An 18,228-nucleotide genomic window follows, 5' to 3' on the forward strand; every position below is an offset into this window, starting at 1 on the left:
CGAGGACAGCGAAGACATTTAGAGACAGCAGAGTCTCAGCGAGGACAACGAAGACATTTAGAGACAGCAGAGTCTCTGCGAGGACAGCGAAGACATTTAGAGACAGCAGAGTCTCTGCGAGGACAGCGAAGACATTTAGACACAGCAGAGTCTCTGCGAGGACAGCGAAGACATTTAGACACAGCAGAGTCTCAGCGAGGACAGTGAAGAGGTTTCATACCAGAACTAACAGAACAGGATTAGGACTACAGTCTCAGGAAATGATATAAAAACATTATTTTACACCCTGGCCCTGATCCTGTTCTGTAGTAATGACAGTGAGATTTAAGAAATGTGGTTTTAAAGGACACTGATCAACCTTTTGTTTGCCATGAAGGTAACAAATAGAGGGAGGTCCAGATTAGATTAGATTAAGGCGAGCCTCCTGACAGGGGTAATAATAAACAACACACACAAGTTCTGTCGGTTCCTCAGCACGGGCTGCGTTGTGGACGACCGCAGCAGAAAACAACACTCTAGCTTTCTGTGTACTTCAAGAGGAACCGCAGACCCTTTTACAGGAACGACTGAACGTTCGGCTGAATATGCAACCGAAACACAACCGATCGTCCCGTTCAGACGAGCCGAACACGGTGAACTTACGGGCGTAGCTGCCAGTGAAGCCGGCCTGAGTCAGACATCTCTGGAGCTCCTCTGCGTCGATCTCACCGTCCTGCACAGAGGAGCGAGTCGCGCTCAGTCACGTGACACAAACACACTGAAATAAAGTTCTCACACACTTTACAACCATCTAGTTTCTGCTTTTTGAAAATGACCTGTTAATAATGTTAATATCAGAGAAGATAAGTAAATCCAACAAAGTTAATTAAGTCAGGTCCTCTGGACAGTTTCATATTTCATCCAAAGGACTTCATCAGTCCGAGGAGCCACAACAAACTCAGTCCCACTCACACAGTGGGCCAATCAGTTTGATGGTGATAAAATGGTTTCTGGAGTCCGCCCTCTCCCCTGTCGATTCCTCTGAGGCACCCATAGCCGAAGTGGTTCAAAACATCAAAGTTCATGCTCAATAATCCAGTTAGAAAATCCAAGTTCAGTCAATAACTTTGTTGGATAATAACTAATGTTTTGAACCACTTTGGCTACGGCTGCCTCAGAGGAATCGACAGGGGAGAGGGAAGACTCCAGGAACCATCTCGCCATTAAACTGGTTGGCCCACTATACGAGTGGGCTATTTATGGGACTCAGTTTGTTGTGGCTCGTCAGACTGATTAAGTCCTTTGGATGAAAGACAAAGAAACCGTCCAAAGGACCTGACTGAACTATGTTGGATTTTTTACCTGGATTACTGAGCATGAACTTTAGTAGATGCAAAATAGTTTTAAATGATTTTATTTATTCAATAATATGAAGAAACCTGACCCTGTATGCAAAAATAATAACCCCCTAAATCCAATAACTGGTTGACCCACACATGGCGGAAACGACGTCAATCCAGCATTTCTGATTAATGGCAATTTGTTCACATGGCTGTTGAGGAATATTGCTGCTGGGCTTCAGATCATCGACCTGCAGCAGAACACGAGTGATGAACTGATGACTAGATGATCTCCTTCCACCTGTTCCAGAGTCAGGTTTTGGGAGCAGCAGCTTGAGCAGGGAGGTCCAGACAATTCTTTCCACGGTCGCCTCTTTCAGCTCTTCTGGAAAACCTCAAAGACATTCCCAGGCCAACCAAGGGACATGGTCTCTCCAGCGTGTCCTGGGTGTTCCCAAATATCTCCTCCCAGTTGGATACGCCTGGAACATCTCCTAGGGAGGTGTCCAGGGGGCATACTCACCAGATGCCCAAACCAATGGGAGTCTATCCTGGATAACTGAACTGCTCCTCCTAATCTCCAATGGAAGAGTCCAGTTCAGCTCAGCTACCTCTTCGCCATAATGGACCGGCTCAAAGTTCGCAATAGAGGCCTGCAGAGCTTTAGATGTTCTTTTGGGTCTCCTGGGTGAGTCGTCACTTGGCTTGGCCAGCCACTCCTGAAAGGTTCACTACTGTTCTATAGTCACTCCATTTGTGTAGAACATATCCATTTTAAGAGATTTCATCTCTGTAGAGTGTGTTCCAACTACGGGGGATCACGCTCTTAAGCCTCCCTGGTAAGGTCTATTCGGGGGTTCTGGAGAGGAGGGTCCGTCGGATAATCGAACCTCAGATTCAGGAGGAGCAGTGTGGTTTTCATCCTGGTCATGGAACACTGGAACAACTCTACACTCTCAGCAGGGTCCTGGAGGGTGCGTGGGAGTTTGCCCAACCGGTCTGCATGTGCTTTGTGGACTTGGAGAAAGCGTTCGACCGCGTCCCTCTGGGAACCCTGTGGGGGGTACTCTGGTAGTATGGGGTACCGGGTCCTTTGATATAGGCTATTAGATCCCTGTATGACCGGTGTCAGAGCCTGGTCCGCATTGCCGGCAGTAAGTCGGGCTTGTTCCCGGTGAGAGTTGGACTTCACCAAGGTTGCCCTTTGTCACAGATTCTGTTCATAACTTTTATGGACAGAATTTCTAGGCGCAGTTTGGTGACTTTAGGATTGCGTCTCTGCTTTTTGCAGATGATGTGGTCCTATTGGCTTCATCTGATCGTGATCTACAGCTCTCGCTGGAGCGGTTCGCAGCCGAGTGCGACACGGCCGGGATGAAGATCAGTTCCTCCAAATCCGAGGCCATGGTCTTGAGCAGGAAAAGGGTAGAGTGCCCTCTCTGGGTCAAGGAGGAGGTCCTGCCCCAAGTGGAGGAGTTCAAGTATCTTGGGGTCTTGTTCTTGAATGAGGGAAAAATGGAGCGTGAGATCGATAGGCGGATAGGTGCAGCGTCTGCAGTGAAGCGGGTGCTGTACAGGTCTGTCGTGGTGAAGAGAGAGCTGAGTCAAAAGGCGAAGCTCTCGATTTACCGATCGACCTACGTTCCTACCCTCATCTATGGTCACGAGCTTTGGGTTGTGACCGAGAGAACGAGATTTCGGATACAAGGGGCCGAAATGAGTTTTCTCCGCAGGGTGTCTGAACTCTCCCTTAGAGACAGGGTGAGAAGCTCGATCATCCGGGAGGGACTCGGAGTAGAGCCGCTGCTTCTCCACGCAGCGAAGAGAGAGAAGCAGAAGAGAGATGTGAAAGATCTTTTTTTTGTAATACCACTATCTACCCTCATGTTTCTCCCCCTTTTCATATCTAAGATTATTATCTGATAAGGATAAAATGGCCGCGCTCTCCTGTAGTTGCAGCTTCGTGCACTCTGCCCATCTTTCGGACAACTGTACGTACATATTCGCGTTGTACCTCGGTGCAATTCCAATAAAGTTTATTCTGATTCTGATTCGAGAGGAGCCAGTTGAGGTGGCTCGGGCATCTGGTTAGGATGCCTCCTGGACGCCTCCCTGGTGAGGTGTTCCGGACACGTCCCACCGGGAGGAGACCCAGAGGAAGACCCAGGACACGCTGGAGGGACTATGTTTCTCGGCTGGCCTGGGAACGCCTCGGGACACCCCCGGATGAGCTGGCCCAAGTGGCTGGGGAGAGGGAAGTCTGGGCCTCCCTACTTAAGCTGCTACCCCTGTGACCCGACCCCGGATAAGCGTAAGAAAATGGATGGATGGAGATTTCTTGCTGCTACAAGTCTGCTGGCAGTAATCAGACCTGGGTGTAGTTGGTTAACTAAGATTAGCTACACACCCCCGCACCCACCAAAAAAGTTCTAGTTAACTATTTGTAACATCTTCTTATCAGCCTGTACTGTTCTATAAACAGTCTACATAGATTAGTTGCAACATTGATTATGTGTGGAGTTCCTCAAGGTCCACTTTGGTTGGCCTTGTCGCGGTTGTAAGTGCTCTATAAATAAAATGGTATGGTATTCCAGGTCCTGTCCTGTTGTCATAATTTGTTTTACATTTATTTTTAGAAACAGACCTTTGTTATTTGTTATTATTAAGACCTTTATTAAGACTTTAAGATTAAAAACAAAGTATTAAGACCTTTGTTATTTGTTATTAACTTAGATGAAACGTTTCAATGAGTTTTTTTATTTTAATTTCTTTAAATCCATCCAGAGGACCTAACTTAACTTTGTTTGTTAAATTATGTTTTACAAAGAGTAGCATCTACTTTTCCTTTTTTTTTTATTTTTTTTTTTTTTTATCTACTTTTCCAAATAGTACCAGGTTGGTTTGAATATCTTTTTATCCTCCTTCAATAGTTTCAGAACAGCATTTTCAATTTTAATTTATCTTTGTCAAATATTAACATTCATTTGCTAAACATTTATGCACGACAAAAAAACAAAAAAAATGTTAGGGATGAATACTTTTTCACACAAATACGCAATGCTGTGAAGAGACTGACCTGCTGCTTAAACATGAAGTTACATTTAAATTTTTGTTAGAGACAATATTCAAGTATAGTACATGTAAAATAAATGAATGTTGTAGTAAAAGCATAATCAGAGCTGTGGAACAAGACTGTTTCTTTAACCTAAAACAAATAGGACAGGACTTGGAATAGGACCTTGAGGAACTCCACACATAATTGATGTTGCTGCTAATTTACGTAGACTGTTTATAGAACTGTGCAGGATGATAAGATGTTACAAACCAGCAGACTTCTCATAACCACAAGGTGATAAAAAAAGGTAATCTGAAACTCTTAGCAGGCCCAGTTCAGCACTGTGTTAGTTTAAAATAAGTCTGAAACGTCTTACTGATGCAACCTTCCTTCAGAAAAATTTATAACTAGGCCAAACACATCAAAGGCCCTTAGATAAAAAGGGCTAAGTTAAATTGGATATGAGCCAGAAGTGTTATACACTGGAAGGCGCTAAATGACTTGAAGAAACTAGACCACCGCCTGTTTAAAAGCAGCAGGAACACGGTCTGAATTAAAAGTTGTTTCAATAAAATAATCACACGTTATCTTTTCTTTATTCATCAATGACTGTTGTGTTAACCCTAAACATAAAGAACATGTACCGTTGCAAAAGAATAATTAAGAAGACTTGAACATCAACCAGTCGTTCAATGAACCCATTAAGAACAAGTCGATTCTTGTTTGACCACGTCAGGACAGAGTTTCTTCCCCGGAACTTTGTGTTTAAAGAATGGACATATTTCTATAAAAACATTTTCCTGTTCAGGCTTGTTGAACTAAAAAGAAGCTCTCCCTGCAGTAAAAGAAAACTTACAACTATACATGTTAAGAAAAAAAAAAAAGTGGCTCCATAATTACCTGTCCTGCTATAGCTGTAAAGTAGCCCCACATTGGATCATTGGCGGCAGGTGCCTGAGCGCCAAATCCACCTGGATAACCTCCTCCGTATGAGGCGTAGCCTCCATGGGGTTGGGCGCCTCCCATCGGACCACCCATGTGTCCAGGCATGGGACCGCCCATGGGTGCTCCTGGCATTCCTTGGGCTGGCATGCCTGGCATGGGGCCACCATACTGAGGAGACATGTGTGAGAAAGAACAAAACGCCGCCTAAAGTCAGATGTGAACCGCATCAAAATCAGCCCATCAGAACTCTTGCAGGTGAAGATGACCTCATCATGTTCACATGATGGAGCCCAAGATACTCAAGCAGACTGGAAACAGTGGAATTGGGAAAATAGGGGTTTATAGCAGCTGATTGTCAACTATAATAACCCACGTTTTCCCATTTCTTCAACAAATGCTCAAAAACAGCAAAGAATACTAGACCTGTTGCGATAAACAAATCAATTAATCGCATGATAAATGATGAAAATTATCTACCTCATTTTCATTTATAAGCTTTATCGTGTCTTTGTGTCTCTCTCTTTCTACTCTAGACACTCTTCACTGACCCCTCCCTTTCTCTTTTCCATTTAAAATCTGTTTTAACCATCTAAAATCGCGTTTTTGGATCGATAAAAGCAGCTAAGCTGAAAAGCTAAGCTACGAGCTAAGCTAACAGGCCGACCTCAGTGGGAAAAAAACCTCCCGTCTTGTTGAAGCTCCAAAATCCTCGGTTGAAATCCGTGCCTTTGTATAAAAAGTTTTTCTCTGCAAGAACTCAATCCACACCAAGCATCCGCCATTTTGAGAACTTAAGAAAGGAAGGACAAACAGCCCTTGTCACGTCAAAGGGCCTCCCTCCCATTTTCCTTAGAGGCACGCTGCTCGCTCTCTCAGTATCCATCCTTCGGTTCAGTCTTATACTGCCATCCAGTGGTCAAAAAAAGGCACTACACTCTAAACAAATTAACCAACATTTCTTCTTAAATTTGACAATAATTACTAATTAATGTCAACAATGTTATCGTTTAACGCAATAATTTCTGAGAATTAACCGCCCAGCAAAATTTGTTACTGTGACAGGCCTAAAGAATACACCTAACATACGCTGAAGGAATGCATATCACCCACCGTCTGTCATGTCAAACTAATATCCTGTAAGATTGGGAATATCTTGCTAAATTTTGATAGATCTGATGGCACTCAGAGTAGGCGTCATGAATGACTCGCAGCTACTAACAGACAGACTCCAATATATATATATATATATATATATATATATATATATATATGTTTGCTAAGGTAGCTATGCTGAAAATTAACTACATTTTTCAGACCTAAAAGGGCTCTATTGACCATACTGTTGTTCAGACTGCCAGATTATTATTATTATTTTTATAATGACTACTTTCCAGCTTCATCTTTATATTCACCCCACTTCCACCATCATTCTTAAAAGAAGCGGAAACACTTTTGATTTCAACCGTTCTTCTCTATTAACTAAAAAGCTTCATGAATAATCAAAGAGCTCACTTAACGTTAGAAAGAAATTAGATAAGAATGTTCTGTCACCACTTAGCCTAATGTTTCAATCCTGACAAGGACGGCTAACTTCTTGTGTTCGCTGATAGGGGAAATTCGTCTGCCTGTTAGCAAAACATCTCACAAACCAATGGACAAATTTTATAGAAATGTTCATTTAAACATTTGGATGTTCATCTACAACCGATATGTTTGAAGCCAACATGATACATGGCTGTCGCAGCTAATTGATATTAGCAAACACACAAACGGCTGTAACTCGGTAAGTTTTATAGATATTACCCAAAAATTTGGCGTGGTGGAAGCCGAAAGTGATCGCAAACACCGACTGAGTGTTTATCACGCCTAGACTGAACTATTGCAATGGTTTATTATCTGGTGTCCAAATACTTCTTCAAAAAGTCTTCATTTAATCCAAAATGCTGCTGCCAGAGTCTTAACTGGAGTTAGTGGGAGGGATCATATCTCTCCAGTTTTAGCTTCTCTCCATTGGCTCCCTGTCAAATCCAGAATAGAATTTAAAATCTTACTTCTAACCTACAAAGTTCTCAACAACCTAGCTCCATCTTATATTACAGATCTTATTGTTCCATATTTTCCTAACAGAGCACTTCACTCTCAGACTGCAGGTTTACTTGTGGTTCCTGTAGTTTCCAATAGCGAAGTGGGAGGAAGATCTTTCACTTATCAGGCTCCTCTCTTGTGGAACCAACTTCCAGTTTCTGTCCACAAGGTTCACACATTAGCTATGTTTACATGCGCAACATTTTTTTAACCGGATTGAAATCTTTTCAGATTAAATAATTCAAATGTATCGTTTATACATGGACACAATCCGTTCAGGACGAGCGTTTACATGCAGCGGGCTTTGTTCTGAACAGAAGTACTGACATGCGCAGAGTGGTTAAAATTTCCGTAAAAAAATACAGAAGAAGAAGTTCTACTTCCAGAATGAACGTAAACAAACCCGAGCGCCCAAAATGGACCCGCGACAGGTTTTAATGACGGTGGAGACGTTGCTGCACTCCCCGACTGAACTACAGGTGATGCAGATCATTTTGAGCTCTTTCAAAGTTTCTAGTAGAAATGTTGTCGCTCACCGACCAGTTTTACTTCCCCGACATGCTAATGTTATTAGCATTAGCCAGGCGGAAATGACACAGGTCACGCATGCGCAGTCAGGTCAGTTTTTCACGAGCGGAAAAACATTTTAACAGATTAAGCGTTTGCATGGACACCGTTCGGGTTAAACCACCCGTTTCGTTCTGATCACAAATTATTTCGGATCGCGTTGAATCAACAAAAAAGAACCCCAACGGGGCGTTTACATGGCGCACTTTTATTCCGAACAGCCGATTAACCCGATTACTTATGTCCATGTAAACATAGCTACTGTCCAGTTTTAAGATTTTCCTTTTTGATAAATTCTATAGTTAAGGTGTGCTCGTTACGCTGCTATACACTTTAGCCTACTAGAGGACAAAATGACCTCATTCCTTAAAATGAATTATTACAATTGAATAGTTTTCATTTGATATTATTTCTATCTTAACATGTGATTGACCTGCCATTGTGTATCTGTTCCTCAAACCCAGACGGTGAAAGCAGATGGACGCCTGTCCCGAGCCTGGTTCTGCTAAAGGTTTCTTGCTCATGAGGGAGTTTTTCCTTTCCACTGTCGCCTTCATGCTTGCTCAAGATGAGAGTTCTGCGATGAAGTTAAAACTCAAATCCGTCTGCTCCTCAGATAACTAATGTTAAATTATTATTTTCTATATGAATGTTTCTGTTCCGTGCCCTGAAATGACTTCTGTTGTGACTTAGCGTTATTTAAATAAACTGAATTGAGTGGTAGCGGATTTTGTGGCAGCTATTTTTTAAATTTGTCTTTCCCATCCGAAGCTCATTTAGTCTACAAATGCAACTGGCATAGCAAACCTTCCCCACCCATTGCATCATAAAGTTTTAAAAAAACTACGACCAACAGAGACGAGTGGCGGTGAGCTTAACGGAGCCGGCGTGCGTTTCAACACCACGCGAGTCGTAGGAAGGTCGCCGTCCACGCCTGATGACTGAAAACAAGTGCGTTTTGGAAAAATAAAGTCACCCGTTTGACCAGGTGAAGAAAGGTTGTGGAGCAGGAGACACGCCTTCAGAGGAGTGACGTGAAGGAAAGAGTTCACTCCACACCCAGGATCCAAAGCTGTAAACTTCTCCATGTTCCCTTTTGACCAAATCGTGTTCAAAACAATTAAAACTTCAAGAAGCTTTGTGAAGAAAACCACCTCTGCTTTAGGTTTAGTCTGGTGTAATGTTAGGACATAAACACAGGAGGAATAGCTCCTGAGCACACTAATGATTGATGAGAAACAGCTCTGACCTTTACATTTAAATAAGAAACAGAATAGTTCAAATAGGTATTCAACCTGAACTAAAGAGATTTTTATCATTCTCAGCAACATTATGTCTGGCCCTTTAATGTGAAGGGCTATGTTGGGGTTAGCATACAAAATAACTGAAACCAGCTTCCTGTGCACAGCTAACGGTTTCTGCTCTTTGCGTCAGGATTTATAACCCATATAGACATTTTATGACGTTAAGGTCCATTTTTAAACAAAGCAGGAACGATAAAACGTTTTTAAAAAAATGCAGCTTTAGCGTGATAGTGGCTCAATCAATGCGCGTGACGCTTGTGCAAGCCGCTATAATGATAAGCGTGAAAAACTCACAGAAGCTACATGCTAACGTAGCCGACGTGACACTTTAAAAACACGTTTTCCCATGATTCACTCACCCCGCCGTATCCTGGATAGGCCATCTGATTGAATAGAGCGAGCTTTTATGAATTTTGGTAGCTTCTCACTTCGCAACTAGCACCGTTTAATCGCTACGAGGCTCGAGCTTCCGAGAAATCTGCTGCTTACGTCACTTCCGCGCTATAGGGTCATGCCGGAAGAAACTTTGATTGACAGCGCAGGGGAACAAATAGGAGGGGAGTGCGTCTTAAGTCCCGCCCACCACTTACTGGTTCCTATTTTTTTTTTTTCTCAAACTAAAAATAAAACGAGATGGCAGCTCCAAACTCATCTTTTAAGCAAAACATAAATGGTAAATAAGAATATATATTTATTAAAACATGTCCATCCATTTAAATGATTTGTGTTAACGCCATAGCGTTTACCTCAGATTAACATTCTTTCCAGTTTTAATTAATTTGTACCATTTAAATTATATGAAAAATGGTATCGTCTTCAATTAACCACTAGATGGTGCTGTAAGAAGCAGATCAGAGTCATAAAACCTAACTGGACCCCAGTGCTTTTTTCCCAGGGGGGTGTGGAAAGGTGAGAAACAATCAGGGCTGGCGGTCAGATCTTTCATCAGAAGTTGAAATAATGACGAGCGGTTGTCTCCTGGGCAGCAGACACCGAGTCGCTGCTCTGTCTTACGCTGACGATGTTACAGTTACAGTTAGAGATCAGAAAGAGTCTAACATGTTAAACTTGTATGGGGAGCAAACCGTGAAGTCAAAAAGATGCATAATGTTTAAAACAAATGGAGGTTTTGTTGAATATAAACATGAAGATTGTAAAGAACGTTAACGATAAAATAATCTCTGGATTCTCGGGACACCGTGTGGCTGATTCTGTCAACAGACTCCATGTCAGAGCAGTAGTTTAAAGGAGCTGTTTTGCTGAAACTAAATGAAATGTCCCATGAGCCTCTGCGATGAAGAGGAAACTGTTCAGCATCTTCTGCTCGACTGCTACGACTGTGGAGGCAAAACTGGTGAAATAAAAATAAAATCTGTCTTTTGTTTAAAGAAAACGTCACAGACTCAAAGAGACGAGCTCTTTCGACTTCCTTCTGGTAATTTAAGCTTCTTTTTAGCTACTTTTCAGCAGTTTTTTTTTTTTTTTTCCAATTTCAGCTTTTATCAGATAATTTTCCCTTTTTTGTGCTCATTTCTGCTTCTTTCAGCAAACACATTCTTTCTGCTTTCTTCTGCTAATTGAAGCTTGTTTTACTTTTTCAGCTACCTTTTGAGCATTTTTAAAAGCTAATTTTAGCTGTTTACTGATAAATTCATGTTTTTCGTAATTTCTGCAACTTTCAGCCTAATTGGGCAAACATGTTCGTTCTGCTTTCTTCTACTAATTGAAGCTTGTTCTTTTTCAGCTACATTTTTTTTAGCTAATTTGATTGTTTTTTTCAGATAAATTCAACTTTTTCGTAATTTCTGCTACTTTCAGCCTAATTAACTTCTTTAAGCCAATTTCAGCTTGTTAAACTCCTTTCATCTTATTTCTTCAACTTTCAGTTATTTCAGCTACTATTAGCTGAAATAAACAGCTAATAGTAGCTGTTTACTAGTTGTTTATGCTAATTTTAGCTTTTTCAGCTAATTTCACATTTTTTGCACTCATTTAAGCTTTTCTCAGCCCAATTCAGCAAAAAGGTGCTCCCTCAACCTCCTTCTGTAATTTAAGCTTATTTCTGCTTCTTTTTTTTTAGCTACTTTTCAGCTTTTTTTGTTTTTGTTGCTAATTTCTATTTTTTTTTTTTTTCAGATAATTTCCACTATTTGAGGCTAATTTCTGCTTCTTTAAGCCTAACTGAGTGAACATGTGTACTTTCTACTTTCTTTTGATAAGTTAAGCTTGTTCTACCTTTACAGCTAGGTTTTTTTTTAAATTTTTTTTTACATTTTTTAGCTAAGTTCAGCTGTTTTCAGATAAATTAAAGTTTTTCCTGGTCATTTCGAGCTAAAACAGTTGCTAAGGCTTTCCAGCTTCTGAAATCTGCATTTAACTACATCCAGACTGATTTGTTTCACCTCAAACTTGTCCTAAATGCCGAAAAAACCAAAGGGATGCTTTTTTCAAATAGGAAGTTGGTCCCAGCAGTTCTTCCTCCGAGTTTATCCTCAAATGGTGTCCCCATTGAGTTTGTTGATTCCTATAAATATTTGGGTATCTTGGTCGACTCACATCTTTCTTTTAAGCTCCATGTGGAAAACTTGGTAAAGAAACTGAAAATTAAACTGGGTTTCTTTTTCAGAAACAGATCCTGTCTAACCCTGAATGCTAGAAAACACCTTGTATCTGTGACTTTCCTTCCCTCAATTGATTTTGGTGATATTATTTACATGAACGCTCCTACAAGAACCCTGCAGATGTTGGATGCTGTCTATCATGGTGCACTAAGATTCATAACTGGCTGTGATTATCGTACCCACCACTGCACCCTGTATTCATTGGTTAACTGGACATCATTAACTTCACGCAGACTCTCTCACTGGTACATTTTCATCTTTAAATCACTTCTTGGTCTGCTGCCTTCATACATCTCCTCCTACATGTCTCTGCGTGAGTGCAGCTACGGAGTGCGCTCTCAGGACATTATTACCTGCAGTGTTCCCTCAGTGAGGACTGAACTAGGCAAAAGGGCCTTCTCCTACTCCGCTCCTGTTTCCTGGAATATCTTACAAAAAGATTTGAAGCTCTCGACCTTGACCTCTCTAAGTGGCTTTAAGAATCTGTTGGACTCCTGGCAGGGACCAATGCAGACATGTTCCTGTTTTTAGTTTTATACATTTGTCTCGGAATCTAGCAGTTTTTTTGGTTTTGTTACCTTTTTCCTTTTAGCCATCCTATTTGTTAAAAAAAAAAAAAAAAAAAAACTGTAGTATGAGTTTTTATAACTGCTTATTGTTGTTGCTGTTGTCCTTTGTTGTCATCTTTCTTTGTTGAAATCAGGTCTCTCTTGTAAATGAGTCCTCGAGGCTCAATGGGATTTACCTGTATAAATAAAGGTTGATTGATTTCTGCTACTTTCAACCTAATTTAATCTTTATGCTAATTTCAGCGTGTTTATGCTCGTCTCAGCTCTTTTTCTCCTAGTTTCAGCTTTTTCTGCTCTTTCAGCTAATATTTAGCTGTTTTATGCCAACTTTAGCGTTTTCCGTTAATTTCACATTTTCTCAGCTCATTTCAACTTCTTCGGTTTCTTTCAGAAAATTTAAGCTCATTTCTGCCTTTTCAGCTACTTTCAGCATTTTATTGATAATTTCATCTTTTTAAGCTATTTGTCCTATTTTTGCCCTAATTTCTGCTTATTTAAACCTAATTCAGCAAATATGTGTTATTTCTGCGTTCATCTACCAAGTTAGGCTTGTTCATTCATTTCATATATACTTGTATACTTGAAAACATACTTCAGCATGTTTTTAGCTAATTTCAATGGTTTTTCAGCAAGTTCTTCTGAAATAAGCATTCACACTGTATTTTCGCAGGAACTGCAATTTCTCTACTTTTAAGGTGTATTTAATTTTTGATGGGCTATCCAGGTGTATTTAGTTTTCTGATGAACTGTCTTAAATTGTGATGTATATGATTTGTAATTTGAAGTATGTTCATGTGTACAATCTTCAAGTAAAGTTTATAAAACAAGAAAGGTGTGTGACTACTGAAGAGATCCAACTGTTATTATAACCGTTACAGTAATGACCTGCATCTGTTGGAGTCAAAGCCTCGCTTGTGTTTATCCCTGAGAATAAACACTACAAAGTCTCCTACAGGAACTGGTACAAGCTGAAGATTTCCCCACATACAGTAATTGCCCAGCATTTCTTGCAGAATGTAAACAGTAACATACAGTGAGGCTCTTACAAATTCCTGCATGTTAGCTCGGCTAACAAGTCAAGTCAAGGTTTTTTATTGTCATTCGCACCACATGTGGTACATGTGGCGGAACGAAATTGTGTACCCAGGGTCCCAGTTACATCCAACAAAAGTATAAATTGAAAAGAAAAACAGTAGTAAGAGCTAAGATATGAATTAATATGCTAAAACTAAGAATATACTAAGCACTACTTTGGGACTCGAATGTATTTTTGCCATGGAAGCACTGCAATGGCCTATGGTCAACCCTACGCTACCCTTTTCTCTATGCGCTTAATTCTGTTCAGGGTGTAGTGAACCAGATAACCTCAAATCTACCAGATGGACAGAGACTGTTATTTTCATTGATCTGAATAAGTCTGAACCATCTGATGAACTTTCTTTCTTGAATTAATCAAGCAGAAAAGACAATTCTTTATAATCATTACTGTCTTACAAATGTTTTGATAATCAAATTGTGTTAGTTCACTCAATGCTTTACAGGTTGAAAAGAACTACTAATTTTTATTTTTACATAAACAGTAAGTAATGATTTTTGTTCCTCATTCAGAGAAGAAATCACCTGAATATGCCTTTCTTGATTTTCTGTCTGAAATGAGCAAGCTGTCGTAAGTATGTTAAAGGTTGGTTTTCGGTCAACTAAAATGTTTACCGAGAAAAATGTCATGTTTTACTATTTGAAAAGATTACAAAGTGTGAGACTCCACGAAGTCTGCTGTTGCTGCAATAATCTTTTCTGTATGTTGTAAACAATCCTTGACTTATGATAACATCTTACGTCACAAATCCACTCCTCTTTCTGGTCCTTCCACGAATCAGAAAGCTCTAAATTGAACAGGAAGTCGACCCAAATAAAATGTGGCAACTTCTCAGTTCATAGAGAAGAAAAGGAATAGAGAATTATGGATTCCAGAATTCCAAGAGAATGAGAGTTCTGAGAGATGTTGGAATGAGAGCTGACAACAGGTCCGATAGTCCAACAGAATGAGCAGATTGAGAGTGCAGCCGGTTATGAAGAGTTTGGAGTTATGAAGAACCAGGAACGTTTGGGATTATAATTCTGTTTTGAGCTAATCAACGCACGACTTTCTGAAGGTTTGGTAGCTCTCGACGGAGACGCTGAAACGAGTCAGAAAGGAACTACATCCAGCGCTGATTCATCGTCAACAGGTAGATGGTTCTATTTTGACCAAGTGTACCGTGAGAAGCTGAGGATCTGACGAAGCGTGCAATTTCTGGTTAAACAGATTAAACTTCCCTCACACAGTTCTCTGTAAGATAATCTCCTTTCACTCTAAAACCCACCTCTCTCTCTCATAAATCAGTACAGATATTTTAGAAATATCTTAAGCAAAGTCCTCAAATCACCGCCGAGTGATTTGAAGTTCATTTTCTGTGAAACTGTCTGTTATTATTTTCATATTTTGCCAAATTAATGTAAATGTTTGATGTTAAACTTTGATTTTGAAAATAAATGATTCCATTCATTTGATGGGTCAAAGATAAATAACGTCTCTCGTTCACATTTCTGTTAAATTCAATGCACGGCATTTACAGTCAGAAAAATGAAGAACTCGTGAATATTGTATGCATATATAATTCATATATTTGCCATACAACAAGTGACACGTACCTCACGTGTATCACTACAACTGGTGGCCTCGTACGTCTCATGAATGACTGTTAATACGTGTAAGATTGATTATTTAAATGTTGGCATGTTGAAATAGTAACGGTTAAACAGCTGTGCTGAAACCGTGCGTCTTTACGCAGCGCAAATTGGAGCTGCGCGCTTGGAGCTCGGCTCTACAACTTTACGCTGTGTTACGCTGGCAATGTTTTAAGAGCTGAAATTGTGTCATAAGTCTTGTGTAAGCTGAAATTGTACGTCTGTTACGTGTAACTAAAGGCTGATGAGCTGTGGAATACGTTATTCTGTTTAAGGTACGAGGTTCTGCTAAGACCCGGCTGTGGTTCGGTTCTGCTCAGTTGGAACGAGTATTTTGAATAGATGGATAAACGTTTTAAAAGCTGAGTGCCATCTCAGAACACAGTTAGAAGTTGTTTCGTTACATTTTTTAACAGAAAAAGTGCATTTTGATGGTTTAAAAGACGAAAAAGTGACGAACTATTTTAAGCTAATCTAACTTGCTAGGTAGAGAAAACGCTTCTTGATTGGTTGAATTCACTGTTGTGGAGCGCTTTCATTGGTTGAAGGTTTGACTGACGTGGCTACGTCACTTCCTCTCACCCTGCGCTGCGTTGCCATTGGTGATTTTCAGTCACGTGACCCGGATATGAAATTCATTTTCATAGGGAAATAAAATCTGCTTTTTAAAGCTGAAAAATAACTTTAATGTGGTTATGACACGCTGGTCAAGTGCTTCGAAGCCTGCTTGCTGAAATCTTGCTACGTTAGAGTTTAAAATTCGCCAAAAAACGATGTTTTTAAACAAAGCTAGCGATGCTAATTTTAAGCTAACAAGCTAACGACCGGAGCTTTAAACTACGCCTAAAATCACTAAATGAAGCTACTATCAGTCCCAAACACTCATGTTCAAGCTATAAAGTCTGATTGCAAAAACTTTTGCCACTTTTGTGTAAAAAATCCGTTCAGAAATGTTGATTTTGACCGAGTTTAGCCGAAGCTAACTTCAAGCTAAGCGGCTAACAACAGGATGTCAACCGAACGCCACAGGAAGTCATAGCACCCCTAGTGGACAACACAAAAAGTGACGGAGTTATAATTGTTGAGGAAATACTGACATCTCCTGGCGAGACGTGAGATCACAGATTTCACTTCGTTTTTAGGTAAAGAGTGAAATTAAACGTCTTTTTATTTTTCTGTAAGGCAAATTCTGAGTTAACAAACTTCCTCAAAGCTGAATAAAACACTGTTATCTTACATTTTAAAAAGTAATAGGTATTTATGCAAATAAGCATTCACCAAAAAGTTTATTTCACTGTTAATCCTTTAAAAATAAGGTACAAAAATAAACATTAACTTTTTAAAACAGATACAGTTACAAATATTCACAGAGTTGAACAGTTTACTCATTTTGCTTGAAGGATAATACACGTTTAATTGCAAAATCACTAAATAAGAGTAAATTTATCAGGAAAAAGAGATTTTCTGTTTAATTTACCACCTAAATAAAATATCTCTCTATTTTTAAATAGAAGCTATACAGGAGCAAAGACAGTTTTTCTGAAGAAAGACTGATTATTCCTCATCATCAAATTCTTTTCTCTTTTCACCCACCTGGGTTGATGAGTAAACTGTTTAAAATAGCAAATTTCTGGAACAGAACGGTTTAAAAAAAAAAATTTTTAAACTAATATTGCTGTAAGACTAAAGAAAAATTTGCAGGTTTATAAAAATTCAGTGTTTTAGAGTAAATACACAAAAAACAGCTTGGTACTCTAGTATCTGTGGAAAATAAGCACAAAAAGTAACACTGCTGAAAGAGAGCATTTACTTAAATATTCATGAATTGGGGTAAAACCTGAGAAAGGTACCCACATTTGAATAAGTGACTTATAACAGTACTTCTGTGTAAACCCAAAGCTAAAATAAGTGTGAAAACTCATTGACTTGAATACAAATATTTACCTGTAAAATATCTAAAGCTTGCAACTGTTCAAACAGATAAATTGCTACACAGTGAAAACATGACAGGTGTGTTAGAAAAAGATTTTGACCCAAAAGGAGTGGCGCACTGCCTGGAGAATGCGTTCGCACTACTGGCACCGTCCCTACATCCATATATGACTCAGACAGAGCGCATGAACCCAAAAGAGTTATTGGACAATCTGAAGGGGGTTGCAGAAAGTGTGACCTCTACAGAAATCATAAAATCCAGTTATGAAAAGCTGGCTAAAATTGCAATTTTGTTGAAAGAATCATTCTATACGGTTGTTGAGAAAGCTGATTACCTTGCATTAAGGTTATACAGTGAAAAAGAGGTGGTTCAGAGAATTGAAGAACACTTCCTTCAATTTAAAGGTGAACACGAAATCCTCACAAAAAAACATTCTGAACAGATGTTTCAATTACAGCAAAATGCAAATGCAGAAATTGATTCGCTGAATAGCAAAATAAATGTGCTTAACAAAAAGCTGGAAGAACTCAGAATGGATAAACACATATTGCAACAGCTAATGATGCGTTTAGAAAGTGATTATCACACATCACAGGAACGCTTAAAAACATGTGAAGAAAATCTAAGAGCAGCAACAAACAAGATTTCTGACGTGGGGCGAGTTTGTCTGGAACTCAGAGAAGACCGTGGACAGAGTCCAGGTCACCCACAAACACCTCAGAAAGACGTTGTTGCACTTCCTGCTCTTAATCCACCCTCACATAAAGTGGTAGGAACAGACCTGAACAGGCCTCCTCCACCAAACATGCAACAGAGTGCATGGCAATCTTCTCCATCAATGGATGACTTGCAAAAAATCTCAAAATATGTACAACGTTTCATCCCTGAACCGTTGGGTTCAGTTGGAACGAAAGCGTACCTCAGAGATCTGGATTTCAGATTGAGAGCTTATCCAAACGCTACGGTAGAAGATAAAATCAGTCTGATACGACTCACTTCGGACAGAGATGTGTTTACCTTCATCGAGCGTCTGCCAGATGCAACGAGAAGGGATTACAAACTTCTGTGTGAAGCTCTGATCAAAGAGTACGACGCCTGCGCAG

General features: G+C 39.9%; 1 protein-coding gene across 1 annotated transcript in view; it reads right to left on the bottom strand.

Moving 5' to 3' along the window:
* Positions 1-9,780, bottom strand: part of gca (grancalcin) — a 17,360-nt gene extending 7,580 nt beyond the window's left edge. The window contains exons 1-3 of the mRNA XM_037696527.1: positions 9,635-9,780; positions 5,275-5,487; positions 643-712 (exon numbers count right to left, since the gene is read on the bottom strand). Of these exons, the coding sequence (XP_037552455.1) occupies positions 643-712; positions 5,275-5,487; positions 9,635-9,658 (307 nt within the window). The 5' untranslated portion in view covers positions 9,659-9,780. The remainder of the gene's footprint in view (positions 1-642; positions 713-5,274; positions 5,488-9,634) is intronic.
* Between the last annotated feature and the right edge of the window lie 8,448 nt (positions 9,781-18,228).

The sequence above is a fragment of the Nematolebias whitei genome, chromosome 23 (assembly GCF_014905685.2).
Source record: "Nematolebias whitei isolate Nwh7 chromosome 23, NemWhi1, whole genome shotgun sequence".
In the NCBI taxonomy this organism is placed as follows: Eukaryota; Metazoa; Chordata; class Actinopteri; order Cyprinodontiformes; family Rivulidae; genus Nematolebias; species Nematolebias whitei.